This window comes from Sminthopsis crassicaudata, chromosome 6 (genome assembly GCF_048593235.1).
Source record: "Sminthopsis crassicaudata isolate SCR6 chromosome 6, ASM4859323v1, whole genome shotgun sequence".
In the NCBI taxonomy this organism is placed as follows: domain Eukaryota; kingdom Metazoa; phylum Chordata; class Mammalia; order Dasyuromorphia; family Dasyuridae; genus Sminthopsis; species Sminthopsis crassicaudata.
Window position 1 is genome coordinate 29664509 of NC_133622.1, and position 23202 is coordinate 29687710.

At 34.6% G+C, this 23202-nt stretch overlaps 1 protein-coding gene across 1 annotated transcript in view; it reads right to left on the reverse strand.

Moving 5' to 3' along the window:
- Window positions 1-23202, reverse strand: part of RFC1 (replication factor C subunit 1) — a 60348-nt gene that overhangs the window by 18248 nt on the left and 18898 nt on the right. Inside the window, exons 5-11 of the mRNA XM_074275738.1 lie at window positions 15931-16166; window positions 14753-14830; window positions 11909-11986; window positions 6468-6543; window positions 4315-4598; window positions 2103-2210; window positions 547-726 (exon numbers count right to left, since the gene is read on the reverse strand). Of these exons, the coding sequence (XP_074131839.1) occupies window positions 547-726; window positions 2103-2210; window positions 4315-4598; window positions 6468-6543; window positions 11909-11986; window positions 14753-14830; window positions 15931-16166 (1040 nt within the window). The remainder of the gene's footprint in view (window positions 1-546; window positions 727-2102; window positions 2211-4314; window positions 4599-6467; window positions 6544-11908; window positions 11987-14752; window positions 14831-15930; window positions 16167-23202) is intronic.

The window sequence follows — 23202 nt, forward strand, 5'->3', positions numbered from 1 at the left end:
AATGCAAAAGTCTCAACATAAAGGAGGTAAAGCACTCCTTTATAAGGAAGGGGCCACAGTGAGAATTAAAGGGACTCCTGGCCATCACACGCTTTGCAAACTGTAAGTAAGCCCTGATTATCAAGAATACTCAGAGGGCCAGCTGCTAAGGGGAGGTCTTGGTCTGGGCCTCTAACATGCCCTTGCTATGGGAGACTCCCATTGGGAAAACTCCTGCTGCTGCAGATAGATAACAACTATAAATTAAAGACTTAAACACTAAAGAATTAGATTTCAAATAAATAATAAAAATGGGAGCCTACAGTTCCACACAGAGAAACATTTATCACGAGAAGAAAATTTTAAATTCTCGGACAATTCTCAAAATAAAAGGCTAATCTAACTTCCCCAAGTAAATAATAAGCAAGGTGAGGTTAAAAACCAATGAGTAGTGGGCCAGCTGTCTCTGAAGCTGGACCAGATACTCCAAGGGAAAAAGAGACAACAACAAACAGTGGCAGAAACTCCCAGCTCTACTCCACTTGCCACCACACCAGATCCACACACCTTATCGCTTTTGGATTGCCCACTATCACGTCCCATTACAAGGTAACTTGTTTTTTTGCTGACATTTCCAGTTACTTTTCCCCCATACCGCTCAATTAGAGACTTGGCGTCATCTCGTTCAATAGATTCTAGGACTCCGGTGATTACAAATGTCAGGCCTTCCAGGCAGTTTTCAGCTCCCTGAGAAACAAAATGTCCGAAAAGGAAGGAAATTGTGTTAGCATTCTAAAGAAACGCCAAAGCCCTACCAATGACAAGACGTTATTTTTCTCATTTGATGCTCAATAGAAATTTGCTTCAAAAAAGCACAAAACTATTTTTTAATATTCAGTGACACTAAAAAATTAATGGAAGTATAAAATCAGCAATGCAATTCAAATATGCATCCCTGTAAAAAATATCTAGTGAGGTTATCTATTTCACACATTCATTCACCTTCCCCTCTCTTCTCTCCCCACCCTTACCTCACACCACCCCACTCTGCCAAAAAAAAAAAAAAAAAAAAATCAGGTTTCTTGAAAGACAAACTGCCATTTAACTTTTACAACAAAGTAAATTGCTAAATACAAAAAACAAATAGCCTTATAGCCCAATATAACTCTTAAAAAGATAGTTCTATAATCTTATTCACATTTCATAAATAAAGCTCCTTTTCTTCTATATAGTAGTAAATCTTACAATTATCTTACAATTACAATTACAATTCAGTTATAAGTTCATGGCTTAGGCCCAAACCCCTGGTCATTACGTGTCCCTGCATCATAATCTAATTCTCCCAAATCTTTCTAAGTTCTCAAAAAAACCAAGTCTGCTAAATTCTAGCTTATAATGCTTTTACTGCTGAGGTATCACTACTTTCTCTTCTTCTTTTATAATATGAAGCACCTTGTTTGGCTTTTGTCATCTGGATGTGATAAATAAAGACCTGCCCATTTGCTGTTGTCAGAGAGAAGCTCTAGCGGTCATACCATTGCAGACTGAACTGAGATGCATTTCCAGTGGTACATCATAGGAAGCAAAATAAGAACTTTATTGCATTAAACAAGCTCTTGTCATCTATCCCACAACTTAAAAAAAAAAAAAGAAAAAGTTGAATCAGAGGAAATCTGCAACAGTATCTTGGGGAAAAAGACCATTATGGAGGCAATCTGTTTTAAGTATGTGGGGGACATCAGGAACCCAATTATACTGAAACACTTATCTAAATATTTTTTAAAACAGGTTTGTGAATCCCAAATTAAGAACATTTGTAATAAAGGATCAACTTTTCAATTCTGGGAAGCTCTAAGAATTTTTTCAAATTCATTTAATTAATTCAAATTAAGTGTATGAAGGTCTACTGAAGATTAAAACATATTTCTAACACAAATAAAACCCAATGACAATTACATTTTAAATAAAAAAGGAAAGAAAAAAATCAAAACTTGTAATGTAATTAATCACTTTATATTATACATATACCTTGAACATAATAAATACCTAATAAGTTCTTATTCTATTTAATTGAATGAATACACAGATATAAGACACATATTTACAATCACCCTATTACTTACTTTTGGAATCTCCTTAGAGCCTAGAGCTTTGGGCCCTTCTCGATTCAGGTAGCTGCGATAAGCCTGGTAATTAGTACGTTTCTTTTCGGTATCTTCAGGACTTACAGACTACAGAATGAAATAAGAAAAAAAAAATGAAAACTCAATTAGAAGGGGGAAATGCTCACCTTTATATTTTAATTAGTTCAGTATAGAAGCTCCAAAGAGAAATCAGGAATTTAAGTATGTCACCTGAAAAGAGGCTGAAACTATGATCGCAGATGCAATGGTCATCACAAACAATGACAGAAGGTCTAAGGGACAGAATCTTGGGGGACCTTGAAGATCTGGAATTAAGAGGACTTAGAAAAAGAGACAGAGGTTTACCTAGAGAGGTAAGAGGACAAGGACAGCAGGATGCCGTGGAAGCCAAGAAAAGAGAACATATAAACTGGGAGAGAGATTACTCCTAAGTAAAGAATCAGAGAAGGCTTGCTTCAGGGAAGAGATTTGGAATTATACATTAAAGAATCAGAATGTGGAAATATGTTTAATGACTGTACATGTATATAACCTGTATTAGATTCCCTACTGTCTTGAGGAAGGTAGAGGAAAGGGACAGAGGGAGAAAAATATGGAGTTCAAAATCTTAGAAAAAAATGAATGTTGAAAATTAAATATATATGTGTGTATGTGTATAAAAATATTCAGAAAATACCCTCAAGTTAATACCCTGATAAATTCAATCAATAAATCTAATAAGTATAAAATAAGTTTTTTAAAAATAATTAGGAGACTAGGGGTGGGAGAGATTTCTAAGCATGAAAAAGAACAATAAAAGTTCAGATGCAGGAGCACGAGTGTTGTCAGGGGATGCTAAGTAGTTTAGTTTGCCAGAAATATATCTACATATGATGACTCCATTTCCACAGTACCTTAGCTGGCTGCTATCTCAGATATTCTAATAAAAAAGCTTTCTCAAAAAAAGCAAAGACCTCTACAGCTAACCAAAATTATAAATCTACATTTATCCTGTATTTGGTCCCTGCATTATACTTGTACAAACCTTGAACTTAAGAGAAACATCACACATAATCTTAAAAGTGCAATTTTAACCTAGAGAATAAAGTCTTTCTGAGTTAGAAAGGAGGACCACAGCCATCATTCTAATAAGGTGGTAGTAGGAAGAGGAAAGAGAAGTATTACTGATATCATGTCATCTATTCATCACAAAATGGCACACTTCCCTGAATAAATGCCCTCATCACTCATTCAAGTTCCTAGTCCCACAAATCACATTTAAACCCTAACAAGAGGTGACGTATATTTAATCCCATACACCTGCCTTCTCAAAAGGTCTCTTGTGTTGTTATTCCTACTTATCTTCAAATCCTTTATGAAAATATTTAAGATATAAATCATAAATAAGCTATTTAATCTACAAAAGAGATGAACTTGAGACTATAAAATAACTACATCACTATTTTTACATCTAGGTCCCAAAGCTGTAAGAAAAGCTACACAACTATGAAAACATTCAGAAAAAATAAGGTTCACATATGTAACAGATAAATATTTTAATGAAAAATAATGAATTCCTAGAGTAAGAAGCACTTTAAATTAAAAATACTATCATTTCAGTTTCTAAACTAAATATTATAATGGTGAAAATTTGAAAATATTCTTTTAATTTTAAATGATTAAAAAGCAAGAAGGAATGAAAAATGCTTTTATCTTTCTAAAAATAAGGTGGTACTACAATACAGATACAAAGATACTATTTGATTCCCAAATACAAAAATAAGAAATTTAAAGAATAATTATATTACTTACATTGTCTTAGAATTCCTTAAGCCTCTAAGATCAAAAAGGAAGCCCTTCAATGACCAACAAAGAAACTTGAGGCTAAAGAAGAATTGTCCAAAATCAGAATGGTAGCCAAGACTTCAGACTCAAGGGCCAGTATTCATTTCAGTATAATATACTAATCCTAATAGATTTTCCTTAGAACATTTTTGGCATCTCAGCTTTGTACATGAAAAGTAGCATTACTGTAAATGAATTTAGGAAATATTTTAAGAATGATTTACAAACTTAAATATTCTTGTTATTTATTTAGGCTTCCAGCTATCTATAAACAGAAAGTTCACAAAGAAAAAACTAGCCCTGGAATAAAACAGAGAATAACCAAAATCACTTATCACCATCACATCAACTTTTCCCCACTTCTTACCTCTGTTTTGGATGGAGAAATTTTATTTTTCTTAGGAGACTGTCTTTCTTCTTTTACTACAACTTCATGGTTTTTTTTCCCTGACTCTGTGGATTCCCTTTTTTGGTAAGTACTCTCATCTTTTTTTTTCAGGAGTGCCAGCTTAGAGCTGACTTTCAAAGCGGAAGATTTTTCCTCTGTTTTATCAGGTACTTTGTGAGGTGATGACTTTGAAGGTGGTTGAGAATCTTCACTTTTAGACTGTTTGTTCAAATTCTTCTCATGTGAAAAATTTGATGGTTTTACTAGGGGAAAAAAAAGAGCAAAAACAATTGCAGACTTAAAAACTATTTTAGACAATGGCCTCCAACATTCAATAGTTTCATGTTCAAGGACTTATTGTTAAATTACTGCTGCAAGCAGCTTCCATTGCTCCTGAAAGCAAATCTAAATATCTATTTGAACAAAATTCTTATCTTTCACTATATTTAATTAAATTAGCTAACTTTAAGGAAGTTTACTGTCCCATGAGTTCAATAAATTTACAAGGTAAGCAAAAGTTTTTATATACATAATATAAAGAGTTAAAGGAAAAATTACATATAATACATAGAATTATGTATTTCTTTATTTTACTTTTTTTACTTTAAATTGATACATTCTGTTTTGGCATAATAGACATTTATCAACAAATACTTTAGCCACATCAAAATACCTTTTCCCAAAAGTTATAAAAAACTATCTAACAGTGTATCACTTTTCATTCTTGTTGCCCATCTCCCATGGCAAATTGGAAGTGGCAAAATTGGAAATAAGACCTATGATTTCATTGGTACAAGAATTCCTACTGTACAGTTTACAAGCTGAAGGAATTGCCTGAGGTATTAAAAGATTAAATGATTTGACCAAATTAAAGACACTGACTAGTGAGACTTGAATACAGATCTTCCTGCCTCTTTTAAACCAACTTTCTATCTACTTCAGTAATGGAATCAAACTCAGAAACAGATCCCTGTAGGTAGCATCCTACAATAGAAAATCGCAAATTCATATTAAGCTGTACTGTATTTTTATTTATTTTATTAAATATTTTCCAATGACATTCTAATCTGGTTTGGGCCACTTAAAAGAGTGCTATCAGTCTCAAGCCTGAAGCTCTCAACTATACCAAAGGCTACTTCTTACAAGTGGTTTTAATGAAAGCTCAAAGATTTTTTTGTTTAGAGATACTGGTTTCAAGCTTTAATAAATATTTCATGCATCGCTGTCACCTAACAAGGCTGATCTGAAATTCTCTATTAGGAGAAAAAGTGAGAAAATGAGATCTTCAAAGTAAATAATATGTGGGATTTTTAAACGATCTTACCAATATAATCCTTGTCACATCCAACTAAATGATAGTAAAATTTATTAGAAACCAAAATTCTTTGGGATATAAGATGCAGAAACAAGATCCAGTTGGGCAGAGTTCCCTGCCTAACAACTGTGGGCACTGTAGAGGCCACAAATGTGGATGGATTTTGTAGTTAGTCAGTTTACTTCTCAAAATCTCTCTCAGGTGACGGAGCTGGACTCAATTACCACACTTATCTGTGGTTTTATGATATGGAATAGGTAAGGGCTGATTGCTATTTCCATGAATCAACCTGAGGACAATTCAAAGGAAAGCTTCAGATTACATATAACAATGGCTCCTCTTCTGAAATAATCTTAGATCATCTGAAAAGGATCAAAAGAACATAGGATCTGCAAAGAACCTTGGAAGTTTATCTAGACTAACCTAATTTTACAGGTGAAGAAACTTAGTCCAAAAAAGTGAAGTGATTTAGCCAAAATCACACATGTTTTAAATAGCACTGACAGGATTTTAACCTAATTATCTGGTTTAAAATGATACATTAAATTATGTGTTAAATTCATCACATATTAAAGTATTTATTGTACTCAGTAATTTTCTTATTACTAACACTCTAAGAAGAGACAGACCTACCCAAAAGCTTCCAAGTCTTCTCTCATGTCAATCACCAAAGCAAACCACACTCTAATAAAGCTAAGAAATAATTCATTACAACAAGCATAATATCATTTTAATGAGTTTTTTTTAAGTAATAATATCCTATTTTTTTTCTTCCATAAAACAAATTTTTCAGTTTCCCTTCTCCTAATGTTATTACCTTTATGCTTTTCTGATTCACTTGAATTAATTCGGTCAGATGAAAATGTCTCTCTCTCTTCTGAATTCCTTCGGGCCTATGCAAATGTACAAAGAATAAAATGTACATGCAATCTAAGAAGCTAATATTTTCAGAACTTTAAAAAAATATTACCACCAAATCTATAAAATGACTATGCCCAATGAGGATACCACCAAAAATATTTTAAAGAGCTATCATCCAAACTAGGAAGATACTTATAATAAATTTGCTTTTTTACTTTTAATCGATGAGATATATGGAGCATCTTTTATTAGTCTCATTTTACAGATGAATAGAAAGACAAAAGGCTTTTACAAATATATTTACAAGTACTTTTGGAAACAGTATCCTATCCTGTAAATAAACAGATCTATGTTTTCCTTCTATTATTGCCTTCATCAAAAATGTCATGGTGTTTTAAAATGCAGTCAGAAACAAATCAAAAAAGTAATTTAAATAAAAATACCAATCTTGAATTCTAAGTCAAGATTTAAACAGAAACACTTGTTCAAAAAATGTATCACCCTTTCAAAAACAAACCTCTAGGCAATCATTTTAAAAAGAGGATGCTCATCTAAAATTATCAACTATTGAAAATTATTTTAATAAAGTTCTTGATTCACTACTATAATGGGCTAATTTTTAGAGTAAATAAAATATCAATCACTTTATATATCTCACATAGAATCCAAAGGCTTAGGATAATGAAGAATTTGATGTAATTATATGATCAGGATGTAATCAAAACTGAAACCTATTCTGTCTGATAGTATAGGGTTTAAAGTTATTCTATCCTTCCAAAAAGGATTATTAAGAAATATTCATTCAACTGATTTATTAGCATGCCAAAATATAAGAGAAACTTCTCTGGGTAAATGCTGATGAAATTTCCCAAATACTTTATTTTCTCAAATACCAAATTTCTCAAAAATTTTATATGAAAAGCTTCAATTATACTTTAGTTGCATTAACTTTCTAAAAAGAAAAACATTACCAATGTACTTCCACCAAAGACTAATAATAGTAATATTAATAATAAAAACAATAGCGTCTTTTTGTAGGAGTTATGAGAGCTACCATCAAGAAAATACTAAGCAGGGTTAAAAATAGTGTGGGGGACCTGTCAGATTGGCTAAGATGACAGGAACAAATAATGACAAATGTTGGAGGGGATGTGGGGAAATTGGGACACTAATGCATTGCTGGTGGAGTTGTGAAAGAATCCAGCCATTCTGGAGAGCAATCTGGAATTATGCCCAAAAAGTTATCAAACTGTGCATACCCTTTGACCCAGCAGCGCTACTACTGGGATTATATCCCAAAGAAATACTAAAGAGCGGAAAGAGACATATATGTGCCAAAATGTTTGTGGCAGCTCTTTTTGTTGTAGCTAGAAACTGGAGGATGAATGGATGTCCATCAGTTGGAGAATGGTTGGGTAAATTGTGGTATATGAAAGTTATGGAATATTATTGCTCAGTAAGAAATGACCAGCAGGAGGAATACAGAGAGGGTTGGAGAGACTTAAATCAACTGATGCTGAGTGAAATGAGCAGAACCAGAAGATCACTGTATACTTCAACAACGATACTGTATGAGGATGTATTCTGATGGAAGTGGAAATCTTCAACATAAAGAAGATCCAACTCACTTCCAGTTGATCAATGATGGACAGAGGTAGATACACCCAGAGAAGAAACACTGGGAGGGGAATGTAAATTGTTAGCACTAATATCTGTCTGCCCAGGTTGCATGTACCTTCGGATTCTAATGTTTATTGTGCAACAAGAAAATGATATTCACACACATGTATTTTACTTAGACTATATTGTAACACATGTAAAATGTATGGTATTGCCTGTCGTCGGGGGGAGGGAATAAGGGAGGGGGGGTAATTTGGAAAAATGAATACAAGGGATAATATTATAAAATATATATATATATATAATAAAAAAAAAATTTAAAAAAAAAAAAAAAAAAAAAAATAGTGTGGGGGAAGTTATCTCCTAGAAGGGAAAAGATTCTTATTCCCTACCAAAAGGAGAGCTAATATATAAGGTGATTTTTCAAAGGCATTACTTACTCCTAACACATTTATGATAACAATCATACTTAAGATGTTTATATGTTATTCAGTTTTTATAACGTAAAGCTGATATGTCAATAAGTGTTATGTCATCAAACCTCCAATAGTACAAATCCACATCTTCTCATCCCGCACAAGGGTTCTCCATATTCTCCCATATATTTTTTAAAAAGGAAGTAAAGACCTTCTTCTATCTCCTGATACTGAATGGAAAACATTGGGGCACAGGGGCTACCTATGCTTTTTCTATATGACCTGGCTACATCCTTCATCAGTTCAATGTTTCTTTAATGATATCTTTTACAAGGTTCCTCCTATGCAACTCTTAATGCAGCTAACTCCTACCCATTATACACTAGTCTATCACGATCACCCTTTTAAATGATAAACAAGTTCAGAAACTGTAATGTTCCATGACTCCTCAATGGAAGGATATTAATATTAAAAAGATGGACCTTTATTACAAAGGGAAGCTTAGAATCTTCAGAAATTATGTTCAGTTTCCCAAGGCAATCCAATCCACTTCCTATTTTTCAAAGAGCTCAGTTCACTGTGCAATTTCTAGTGACTAAGATATGATGGAAAGAAAAAACCATATTAAAGGCTGTCACTCAACTGCACAACAGAGTCTGGGTAACAGGAAATTGTCATCCACTTTTTTGTGTGTGTGAAGATTGTTAGGTAAAAATTCTTAATGGTTAAGAATTTCACTGAAGAGAAACTGCGAGTTTCTAGGATTCAATGAAGACAGCAATATGATGTTCACAAACAGAAAAACCTGGATGACCTCACTATTTAAGGATTTCATTTAGATTTCTTAATGAACATCCAGTTTTCAATGACAGAGGCATTATACCTTTTATGAGCAGAAAACTCCTTGCTGTCTGACATCATACTAATAATCAGACAGTGAGTGGACCAAATTATTTTTCTTATATATGTCAATAAATTTCTTATGAAATAGACATATTCATTGAAGATACCTTGTTGGAAATGAGCCTTTAAGCTACTATTTACTGAATCAAATACATTTTTAGAGTGAACAAAAAATAGATCTTTTGTTCTTTATGCCTTTCAGTGCGCCTTCAACTATAAAGGTATGGCCTACTGTAGATATCCTGTTTTATTCTCAAACCTTTATAAATATGTAAATTATTCTCCAAGATTTTGTAGAGTTTCAAAAGTACAGATCAGATGGCATTTTCTTAATCACTTTTTAGGGTAATAATCAAGATTTATGATTCCCCCTGCAAGCATTTCTTATTGTCCCCTTCAGCTATCCTAAGAATTGATCTTTTCTGATTTTTCTTGTGCAGCATGATGAATCTTGGGGAAGCAGGAAGGGTGAGAGAGGGAGAAAGATTTAGAATCCAAGGTTTTCCAAAGGTGAATGGTGAAAGCTTTCTTTGCATGTATTTGGAAAAATAAAATATTATTAAAAAGCAAAAGAAATAAAATTAAATAAAAAAAGAATTGATCTTCGAAATTACACACAGCCCAACACAGACTTTCTTTGTGGCTACTTGGTCTTACTCTTTTACATCTCAGCTGGCCTTAGTACAATTTCTACTGCCATGTTAAGCACAGCGAGGATATATATTGTAGTGACACTGCCATTAACAGACAGAAGTTATCATAACATTATTTGCAAATGTTTTCAATATTTCATGTTTCAGCATCAGTGAAACAATCTGATTTAGTTGGGTTTTTTAATCAATCCTTCTACAAATCTCTTTTTCCTCCCTCCACTGCTTCTTACTGATCTTTGAGGCAATACTACTCAATCTACCGACCTTCTCCCTAACACTTTACAAATCACTCTATACTCCAAACTGGCATTGCCTTCAGCAGACATGGCTCAAGTGGCAAAGAAGATGAAGTGTTTGCTGACACTCCAATTTAGAGGCTCTTTAGATTTATGGGCTCATTTGGGTAATCTCTTTACAACAGGTAAACTTTCTTCCTTTGCCAAGGGTGACAGTTCTCAGTACAGACAGTTCTCATTCTAAGTGGACAATTTTTAAGAGATGCAAACTTATCCAAGGCACAAGAAGTTGAGGGGGCCAGAGCCCGCAACATGGGGTCTGAGCAGGCCCAAGAACTCCCAGGAGGGACAGTTCCTGAGTGGCCAGGCCCACCCCAGATGTCCCTGGGCAAGGAAGGGACAGCCTCCGCCCACACCAGTTCTACTTGGAGGCCGTCGAGCAGAGGCCCCAGAATACCAAACTGAGGTATAAACCCAGGGAGAGAGCCCAGTACTAGACGATAAGGTTAAGAGAAATGGGGGGCTAATGGGGCTTCCTTTCAGAAGTTGAATCTGCATTATGAGAACTTACAGAAAGTAACAACTGTCCTTATCTTCTTCTATAATCTTATATCACAGTTTGGCATCTTGTCATCAACAAATTTTTTATTTTTCTTGTAATCTGGAATTGATTTTGAACTCAGTGTTAAGAAGCCACAAGTCCACCTGCTCGCAATCTACCAATTCAGAAAAGATCCCAACCAGTCATCATCTGTCTGTTAATAGTCAATTTCACTTCTCAAAAAAATATTATTTGACAGGATTGTTTCAATTTAATTTAATTTCGATTTAAACAATGCTTAAACTATTAAGAGTTTATTATTATTTTTAGTTTGGTTTTGGTTTAAATTTCCTAATCAAGACGATGTCCTGCACACATATCTTTTCAGAGTAAAGAACAAAGTAATAATTTTACGTCCTGAAATACAAGTTTCATCAGCAAAATCTTGAATTATGAGATAACAGACTGCAGCATCTTGTCTAGGAAGAGATGCTTTACAAAGGTAGAGAAGGTGCTGGTTGACCTGCGCTGGTAGCATCTGGAAGTTCCCTATGAAAGGATAAATGCAATTCTTAATCCATCCTTATTTGGTCATCACCATGCTCAATGACTCCTAATTTTTATGCTGAAGAGACTATTCTTGATATATAGCCTCTCCCTAATTCCAACAGCTAAGTCAATGTTTATAAACTGTCTAAAAGCTTCTTGTCCCTTTCCATAGGTCACAGGGCTGCTTTGTTTCATAGGTGATTCATTACCAAGAAGCAGCCCATAGCTAATGAGGCCTCCGTCTGCTGCCCAGACCCTCCTCCAAAATGCCCCAGAAGGCTTGCACTGCCCAGCCTTCAAAAATCGAGGCTATCTTTGGGACACAATGGGATGGTGAGATGAGGCATTTTCATGTCTACAAGATGAAACATTTAAAAGCTGCAGCTTAGAGACTCATTTCCTTTCACTGATCTTCCATCTATTTTCTATTTGAAGTACAAGATGTGCTCCGCCATTCTCAATCCCCCAGGGTAAGTCACCTTTTTGTGCTTGGGCTCTTCATCCAACATTGCCAAAGTGCGGGCAAATTCTTCATCCTCATGTAGTTGTCTCTCAAGCTACCAAAAGAAACCCAAAAATACATACTAATTCTATGTTTTTAATGAAAATCAAAATAACATTACATAATGACAAAATATTCCTCAAGAAAACTAGGAGACATTTTCCCCAAAAAATGATACATACAAATGCTTTTATCAAAGACAGACATCAACTCTGAGGTGTATTTTATTAACTATACAGACTGCATATTCCTAATTCACTATAGCATGATATACAAATTCAGCATATTAAAATAGCAAATATTTTTAAACTAAAGAATTATCATGAAGCAGCGAGGTAGTAAGTGGATAGAGCACTAGCCCTGAAGTCAGGAGGACCTGAGTTCAAATCTGATATCACTTAATACTTTCTACCTGTGTGATCCAGGACAAGTCACTTAACTCCAGTTGCCTCAGGGGGAAAAAATTTATCTGGATATACATTTCATAGTATGGAAATAAATAAAAAAGTTAATAAAAAATCTTAATACATTTAGGAAATGGATATAAATGCAAACACATTTAAAAAAATTTAACCATCAAAAATTTTCTAAAATGTTGATAATTTCTAATCTCCAAGTACCCTATATAATGTTTCTTCCTCCCCCCCCCCCAATAAGAACATCCTTGGTTCCTCTGACTGAAAGTTCTCTTCCACTATGGTTACCCACATCTGAAGTTACTCCCCCTTTTGATATCCTTCTTAAAACACTGCTAAGAAATTAACATAGTACTTCTATAGTCTAATTGAACTGTCATAATTTAACAAGACTATTGCCATTTCAATCTGAATAACACACTTCAGAAAAACAGGCTCTAGAAAGCTCTACCTCAGTAGCAAATACTCCAACCTTTGTGTGAAAAGAATCTTTACTGTGACCTCCCAGGCAATGGATCAAAGGCTTGTGATTGAAGAGCTTCAAGGAGGTTGAGCCAATCAAACACTCTCCTGAAATCTCTGGACAGCTCCAGATATCAAACAAATTTTTCCTGAAAACAAACTTAAACTTGCCTTTTGCAACTTCCAGCTATTGTTCCAATTCTGTCATATAGGGCCACAGAACAACACTAACAGCTCTTTTCCGCTTAAAAAGTATTCAAAGACTTGAAGATCAAGTTGGACCCCACTCCTATCTCCCCTTGACTCAACATCCCCAATTCCATCAACTGGTCCTTCAATTACAGATCTTTCACTCTCTTGTCTGCCTTCCTTTGGACTCTTTAAATTTGATCACTAACCTGATATGGCTAGGCTGTCCAGAACTGAACACAATCCTCCAGAGGCTTTGAATGGGGCAGCATCAATATAATCCAATATCCCCAGTCTACTGGGAATCATCTCTCTTGTAACGCATCTCCAAGGGACACTGGCATTTTCGATATTTACACCAAAATGTTGAGTCATATGGAGATTGTAATGCTCTCAAAGTCCCAGACCTTTTTCAAGCAAGTTGCTCTCCGATCACGCCTTTCTTAACCCATGTTAAGATCCAAGGGGATCTCCTCTACTGAATTTCCACTTCTGAAATTCAGCCTGACAAGGTCCTTTTAGGTCCTGACTTTCATCTACCATGTTTATCTCTTCCACTTTAGTGTCCCCTTCAAATCTGCTGACCTCGGTAGCTACATGGTATGATGGATACAGTGGTTGATGTGGCAAATGAAAGACCCAGGAGTCCAATTTGTGCCCAAGACAATTAATATTGGCGTGACCCTGGGCAAATCACTTAACTTGTGTTGTTTAATCTGTCTACCTAAATATCTAAAATGGAGATAACAATTAGCCCTCACCTCCTAGGGTTGTTGTGAGAATCAAATGAAAATGTACAAAGCCTTTTTATAAACTATAAAACAAATGTCTGACTCCAAGTCATTTATCCAAATTATTGATAAACATGTTAAAACAAGAGAACTAAGCACAAATTTTTAGGCCATTCCACTAGAGACCTCTTGCGAAGCTGATGAGTGAAACATTAACAACTTCTCTTTGAGTACTTTTAATAATATGGTTTAGGCTCACATTAGCTTTTGCAGCAGTTAAACCACACTAACAGCTCACAAAGCCTGGTTTTTTAAATAAATATCCATTCTGATTAATATCATCCGTAAGCATAATAAGCTTGTCAATTATGCATTCAATCAAGTCAGACAAAAATGCTGAATACAACACTTTTAGGAGAGCGTTCTAGAATATGCTATTAAAAGCTAAAAATGAATAAATAACCAGCACTTAGATTCAAGGATGATTAAGTGACTTTTGTCAATCTAACAACTGAATTTTGTATACATGTTTGTTACCCCCTCCCCCCACTTCATTCTTTGAGAAAAGAAAGCGTTAATCATTTCTATAAAACTAAAGTAGAGCACAGAACCTTACATATAGCAAGCATTAAGTAAATATTTGTTGAATAAATGTTCATCTTGCCTAAAAATCACATTGGCTTTTTTAAACTGTATTTTTTAAATCTGCTGACTTCTTTTAAACCTGCAGTTCACTAAAATACCCAAGTCTTATTGACAGATGTATCTAGCCAGTCTCCTCTTCTACATCTTATTCCAATTCACTGTTAAAAATGTTTAATGAAATAGGCCAAAAACAAAGGCCCCAGGATCATGAGAGCCAACTCTACTCTATGCATTGATTCATTAATCACAATGGTGGAGTACTATTATTAAATCAGTTCAGACTTCATCTCAACTATCTATCTAAAAATCTGTCTATGTAAATATCTGGTTCATATACTTCCATCAAGATATAGTAATGATTTAATAAAATGGTAATACCTCCAAATTCTCTTCAATTTGTAGTTGCTCAGCGATAGCTTCATCATTTAATCTGGAATCATCTGTATTTTGCGAAGGCTATATTTTAAATAGAATCAAGCATTAATAATATAGTCAAGTCTTGAGGTTATATCATCAACCACATTCCATAAAATATTCATTCTGTAGCATGACCACGGAAATAAGGCAATGGTTGATGAAATATTATGTAAACAATAGACCAGAAAATCATGACCATTACATAGCTATTGCCTGACACATATTGCTTTTCTGTTCTTATGAGCAGGAGGACCTGGACACAAGTTATTTCTCTCGGGACTAAGTGGGATCTCAGGTCAATTATTTTATATTCCTGAGCCCCTGCTTCCTGATCTATAAAAGAAGGATGAGAGGAGTTGTTAAATATTCTTCATGGGGTGATTTGTAAGGAAAGCACTTCGTAACCTTAAAGCACTACGTAAATGTGAGCTGCCCTAGATTATCTAACAGAAAAGTATCCTGTAGAAAAGTCATTTGAATCAGTCTCAAAGCTGTAGATTCTAATAAAATTATCCATCTTGTAATTTTGAGCACAGATCACTATGGGCAACTTAGGGCATCATTACAGTGATTATGTACTGGTATGTAGATGGTCACAGCTCCAAGCGGAAAAGGAATTGTGCAAACACGAATAGCACACCACATGCTTGCTAGAACTTAACCATTAAAAGGTATATAATTATGATCCTTGGGAAGCAAACTTACTTTTCAATTTTGTCTGGCTTAGGCTAATAACAATGCAAGTTTGCATTATCTGAGTACACATCAACTGATGATAAGAAGCAGCCCAGCAGCACTGAAAAGAAAACCAGGCAGAAGCTGAAAATGTGCCACATGTTATTCCAAAAATGGATAACCAAGAATTGATTATAATTCTAACGAGGTCAGCTGGAAAAGAGATCACCGGTAAATTCAATCTCAATTTCTTTTCCTCATAATTTAAATGAGCTTTTATTTGTAGCTAATAAGTTATGGCAAGCTCATTTCTACCTTAATCTATTTTTAAATCTATACTCAAAGAAACAATTACCACATAACAAACAATCTGCCCACTTAACAACATTAAGTTCTCCTGTTAATAATAGTCATTAGAGTCAATACCTTAAAAATTCCTAACTTAGGCACCAGCAAATACTTACCTCTCTTCTTTTACTTGCAACTAGTTTCTTTTCTGATCTTTGAACACTTCCAGTTCCAAAATAATCAAGCACTGATGTAGGTGTAAGTTTTATCGGTGACAAAGGTTTATTCTTAATCTGAGTTTTTTTCCCAATAGCTTTCTTCCCATTTGAGGTTCCAATATGACTACTTGAAGATATTCCATTTTCTTTTGGTTTAAGGGATGTCTTCTTATAAATAAATTCATCTTCTTCATCTTAAATGGAAGATATTCAGTTATTTTTGTATAATGTTCTAAACAAATTTTCCTTACATAAAACATAGCCTCTGCAAGGTTTATAAATAAGTTCCCAAAAATTTCACAAGTTTTTTTATCAGTTCACTTTTAAGTCTAGGTCAGATATCTTCCCACATTTACCAACATTCGTTCTATGGATTTCTAGCCACATGATGCTTTCTTAGTGCAACCAGTAACATTAGCTTACACCATCAGAAAAATACAGCTAGAAGCTAAGTGATTCTTAACCTCCCAGACAATCCAAGGCTCCAATGTGTTAGTGACATGCTTAACATCGGCTTCTGCGACAGAGCAGAACCAGCTCTGATTGACTCTCTGTGTGACCCTCAATAAATTATTCACATCTGGGGGTCTCATTTGCCAAAGATGAGGACTGAACTTCATGACCACTAAAGTTCTGTCAGATCTAAAATTATGGTCCTTTGAAGTGCTAGAAGAGATGTTAAGTTTTATATTAAAATTAGTGTCTATATTTAAAGCATTGCTTTTGCTGAAGCAACAATTATGGCACGTGACTATAGAAACATCAGGGACTGGACCCTGGCCAGGGATTCCTGAATCAGGCCATTCCCACCCCTAAGGCAAAAATTGCTTAGAGCACTGAATTAGGATCTAGTATGAGTCAGAGGTCTTCCTGGCTTCTCCCTCCACCAACCTGCTATCCTCCATTGGAAGGTCATTGAATATACCATAAGAAATGAGAGGTATGGATTCAAAGAAACCAGAAAAAACTTGTAGGGACTCATGTAAAGTGAAGAATCAAGAGAATCGTTTAGAAAATTACCACAACAACAAAAACAACATCTGTGAAAAGCTTAGTGATGATCATCACACTGACCAAGCACGACTCCAGAAGTCTGACAATGGAATGTGTCACAACAAATGGAGGATGGGCCATAAGTACAAGGGACATAGAAGCTCAGAAATGACAAAACAAACGAGTTTTGTTTATTTATTACAAGGGAGAGCTTTTAGTTGGGGGGAATAGGGCAAGGGGAGGAATCAGGTTTAGGGATAGCAACAAAAAAGAAGCAAAGAAAGAAAAGTTCTAATGATTGAAACATCAGACTAGAAGAAGGCATAAGGATAGGCAGAAGATGACCCAGGCAAACAACAAGACTTGCAATACCATGCTAAATTTTAGAAATAGCATTGTTTAATGAAGAGAACCAGCTACACCCAGTGACAGTATTATGGGAAATGAGTGTGAACCACAACACAGCATTTCCACTCCCTCTGTTTTTGTCCACTTGCATTTTTGATTTCCTTCTTAGGTTATTTTTACCTTATTTCTGAGTCCAATTTTTCTTGCACGGCAAAATAACTGCATGGATATGTATACATATAATGTATTTAACATATACTTTAACATATTTCACATGTATTGGTCTACCTGCCATCTAGGGGAGGGGGTGGAGGGAAGAAGGGGAAAAGCTGGAACAGAAGGTTTTGCAAGGGTCAATGCTGAAAAACTACCCATGCATACATCTTGTAAATAAAAAGCTATAATTAAAAAATAAAATAAAATAAAATAAAACCCATTACCTACAAAAAGAAAAGAAAGAAAACATTGTTTAAATGCAATTATCTAGATTCCTGGTTACAATTCAATATGGATTCTACCCTTTATGGTATACAGAAATGCTCACATATCACTGATTTCCTACTTCATAATACACAACCATTTAAAAAAAAAAAAAATTATGACCTTTCTTCTTTGGAAAAGTATAGCAAACAATTTTAAAGTGATGAGATGAGTGTTTATATATTAATTTTTTTGGTGGATTTATTTATTTATTTGTTTTGTAATTATAAATTTTTGACAGTATCTATGCATGAGTAATTTTTTTTTTTACAACATTATTCCTTGTATTCATTTTTCCAAATTTTCCCTTCCCTCCCTCTACTCCCTCCCCTAGATGACAGGCAATCCCATACATATTAAGACATGAGTGTTTAAAAGGAAAGTAAAACCCCTCAAAAATTTCAAATCAATGATAAAAATGTTAACAAGGCAGAATTCTGTTACACCACTATGAACCTACTTTCAAGCTGCGCAAAGAAGCTAGCCCTTATTATATGTATGGTTGTTCAACTTTCTTTATATTTACTTTCTTTCATTAACTCCTTCTTACCCTATGTCCAATGGTCATTAATATCTGAGGATAGTCTGTCTCTAGATGATTAAACCAGTGTAAATGAGACCAAACTCAAAGATTCAAATCTTCTTATGGATCAGTTGACTTCCTTTTATATTTTTAGGGACTCCTATCATAACCTCTCTCTAAATCTCAAGTCATCAGATCAAGCTATTCTGGCTGTTTTAAACATGACCATCACCCTCTCTCTAAAAGGACAAGAGGGATCAGTGGCATCCCAGCACAATATTGAAGCCAAGCCTCAGTATAATGAGAGGATCCTTTCTACTATCTACTGAGAAAGTTAGCAGTAAAGGATAAAGAAAGGGGAGAAAATTTTCCTGAAGACCCAATCGTCTGGAAGTCATCTTCTATTTCATTTAAAGAATTAGAATCAAGGTAGATAGACTGCAAATCCAGCAGAAAATAGTCAATCGTTGACAGATGAATATGGCTAAATTGCTGAAAGCCTACAGGTCAACTAGATCTGCTGTCCCTCAATAATATTTGTAACAGGAGCAAGAGCAACATGTTACTTAAGAATAAGGTGACACAAAATAAAGAAAAATTGATAAGTGCAGCTCTACACTGTGTCAAATCCAGACTTATATTTCATAAATTTAACCATTAAATAGCAGTTGATAGCAAATGAAACTCAGTATTAATAATGAATTATATATAGCTTTGCTGATCAAAAAATTTACTCAATGGTTTTGAGTTAACTTTGAAAATATTGGCAATTCTAATGCGAACCACACAAATTAGCTTTAGTACCCATCACCACTATAAGAATACTAATCAGCTATATTTAATTAGTTCAATTTAAGAATGATTTATTATATGCCAACTACATTCAAAGCACTCTACTAAGCATTAAAAACATAATGACAAAAAAAGGAAAAACAGACATTGCCTTATTTGATTACAATAAATACAAGTGGTGAAATGTAGCCTTTAAAACTACTTACTTATACCATTTCACATCATTTAAATCTATACATTAAAATTCTGAACTTAATCATTTCTATCATATTAATGGAAATATAAATTTAGAACAATAAGTGCAACCAATCATCAACAGCATTCATTGCTTGCTATTTGCTATAAAAACAGGTCTTACCCTCCAAGAGCTTATATTCTAAGAGATGACCCTGTAAACCAAGGGAAGGAAACCTTTTTTCCTCCACCAAGGGCCACTTGGATATTTATTACATCACTCATAAGTCATACAAAAGTGTTAACTAAAAACTCAAGCAGTGGAAAGTTGCTATACCATACTTTGAGCTCTCCCTGGCATGTAGCTGCCTTGGCAGGGCCACAGCACAAGATTTGAGGGTCTCCCAGAGAGACCACAGAGAGAAGGCAGCAGAGGGGTAAAGAAGAGACAGAGAAAGAACGAGGGGAGGAGAACAACATGCAGCCAGCGTCCCCAGCACAGAGCTAAGACAAAGGAGCTCCCCAAAGGGCAGACGGTATTGGACACAGAGACAGCAAAGGCAGCAGAGAGACTCCGAGCCCCAAGGACCTGAGAGAGTTCCCAAGAAGGCAGCTAATTCATGCTGGCAAAGTCCAGAAATCTAGAGGACATTAGTGGGTTTAGCAACTAGCAAATTCGGTTTTTTCTTGGCTTTCCATCTCCTGATGCTGGGAGGTAAGAGGTGGACAAAGGGAGGAAAGAAGCAGCAAAGGTTGGAATGTGTCAATTAATGCAGGGATTGGCCCATGAGAAGCCATAGCACTTCCCCCCCTGGCCAAGAAAGGGAGACTCAGAGAAGTACAGGCCTTCTAGCCAAAGCGGACACTTGAAGAGAGGCAGAGGATCCAAGTCTTATTTGTCCAGCCCAGAAAAACCTGGAATTCACATAAGACCAAGAAATGATTCAGAAATCCCAAGAGAAAATATGACTTCTTCTGGAAGCCTAAAGCCAAAAAGGACTGAGCCACCCAGCCAAGCCAGCGCTCCCCAGAATGACCAGAGAGGATTCAGAGACCCTCGGAGCCAGAGGCCAAAGGAATGAAGCTCTACCCCCAGCCCTACCCAGAGAAAGCCCATACAAGGGCCAAGGAAGTCTGAGGAAACCACCCACAAAATGGGACGTCCCAGGCTCGTCTGGCTCTACAATCCCTAAAACTCTGCCCTAAAATGTCCTCGAAGGCCCTAAAGATCCAGAATTCTGTAATCCAAAGATGTAAGGGCTCTAAAACCTCAAATATGGAGGTCCCTGGAGACATATAAGGAAACCAAGGTGACACCCAAGTCTCATTCAAAAGCCCAGCAGGGCAAGGCCACCTTGGCACAAAACCATGTCAGGAACTAAAACTGAAGAACTGAGCATATCAGAAAAAACACCAACAAGAATAAAAACATTACTATAGATCTACAGATCTATAGTAATCTAAATCTATATCTAAATCTAAATCTAAAGGAGAGAATAACTCTAAGAATAACAGAGATTTAAAGGGAAAAAATTAATTTTCCACAAAAACTACATTAATATCCAAAAGAAACAAAGCAAGCAATTAAAAAATGAAATGAGTTTTGAACGGAAAAAAAAAAAAAAAAAAAAAAAGCCTGAACATTATATTTCAAGAAATCATTGATGGAAAACTACAGCAATACTTTTGAACCACAGGAGAAAGTAAAGACTAAAACAATCTCCAGTCACTTCCTAAAATTTATACCAAGAATTAACCATTGTAGGAAAAAAATATAACAGCTAAGCTCTTACAATCATTCCACAAAAATCTAGAGAATGCATTAGATCAAGTCTTGATTGGGAAATCTATGAGAAAAAAAATCATAGTAAGTTGTCACAAAAAAGATCTAAAAAAAATAGTGGGTCCAGGATTTAGCCTACAGCAGGCTGCATAGAGAGAAGCTTTCCTGTGAGACTACATAAGGGCCTGTTGAATGAGAAGAATAATTTATATATGAAACCAATATCGTAAAAAAATAAATGATTCTGACAGACTTAAGCACTCTAATCAACACAATTAATTGTATTTCAGAGAACTGAAAATGAAGATAAAGAATGTTGTCAAACTCCTGACAGATGTGATAAGACTAATAAGAAACACATTACTGAGTATGATCAATGTAATATTTGTTTTGTTTTACTATATTATTATATAATACAAGGGTATTATATTTCTTTTCTTCCTCCCCCACCGAAAGGGAGAAAAAATATAGTTAATACTATAATGAATTCTACATTTACAGTATTCAAATGTGCCCTATTCCACATTATTCAGCTATAATTACTATGTACAATGTAGCGATTGGTTCCAGATTAATGGAAACATATAATGAAATTCTTAAAAATAAGGTTTTACAAAAATATAATAACAAACATTAACATAAACATAACAGTAAAGGATAAGGAAAAAATTTCTGATTCAAGGTTCCTACAAAATAATACAGTTAAAACAAAATTTTTTAAATTACTGAATATCATACCTAGAGATAAACTTACACTAATGATAAAATGAATATGCTGTTATTATAATTTACTCAAATCAGTATACATAGAACTTGAACTGTCTTCTTTAAATCTTCAAGTATAGAAATCACTATCCATATTTTGGAGAATTTACCTGACTTTACAATTAGCATTTCTTAACATTCTGCTTCACAAATTCAAGAGCTTCGAAAGTACCCTGAAATTCTTTGAAAGTGAACGCTTCTACTAACAGATTATCTGCTTGTTTATCAGCATCACTGTTAGCTTCTTGAAACACTCATAGTTGATCTAAATAAAGAAGACCATTAGGTAATTCCTAAAAGTAAATCAAACAGTTCCTGAAGATTGTCATTTTCTGGTTTATCAAAACCAAGCTTTCTTCCAGTGTTTGTTGTTCTTCTATAACAGTATGTTTTTGAAAGAGAAAAATATTCAAAAATCATAAAAATGCTTGATAACTAGAGGGAAAAAGGAAATGTACAAATCATGAGTAAAAGCTCAAGTTTATATTTATAAAAACAACCATTCTCCAAATAACAGATGGCCAAAAGATATGACTGTTCTCAAGGGAAGCCATCCACTCTAGTACATGGAAAAAGCTATGATATGGGGGGGAAGCTCCATACCATTAACCAAGAAATACAAATCTTACAAAGGCTTCCAAAAAAATCAGGGATAAAAGCAGTGATAATGCTTTTATGATTAAGTGAAGAAGTATAACAAAGAATAAGAAGCATCGCATTAAATTAATGTAGCCACCTGCAGATTATATAGTGACACATGTGTATTGCCACAAATGTTCTAAAATTCCAATGTCATTGAAGTTATAGAGAGATAAAGTATTTTTAGTATTCATTTGTTCTTGGTTTCAAATAAGCCTAAATTGTCAGAAGCCAAAGGCAAACTTCTGTTCTTCTCTCCCAAAATATTTCTAACGTAATAATATAAATAAATCTTCCTGGATTTCTGAAACCTTATTGAAAAACATGGACAACAGAAAGGTCAGAATTTCCCCTCAGGATACCAGTCTGCTTATAAAAATCATTTATTTTATTTATATGGAACACTACCTTAAATGTGGTAACAACAAACAAAAAGCTAACTAGAATCATCCAATACTGAGCAGAGTAATTGTCTCAAAAGGAATACTGCTTTGTCATTCTGAATTAGGAGCATTCATAGAAGGAAAACAAATAAAAGTCAAGGAAAAATAATGTGCAATTTCATATAAAAATCTATTTACAAAACCAGAGAGAAAATCTAATTCTGGGGTGAATACAGCTGATAAGGTAAATACAAACGGATCTCTGAGAATCTTTAAATTCCTCCGATTTTCCTTCCTATAGTCTGTAACATGAAGAAATCAAATTATTTATTGACAATCCTGGATTATCA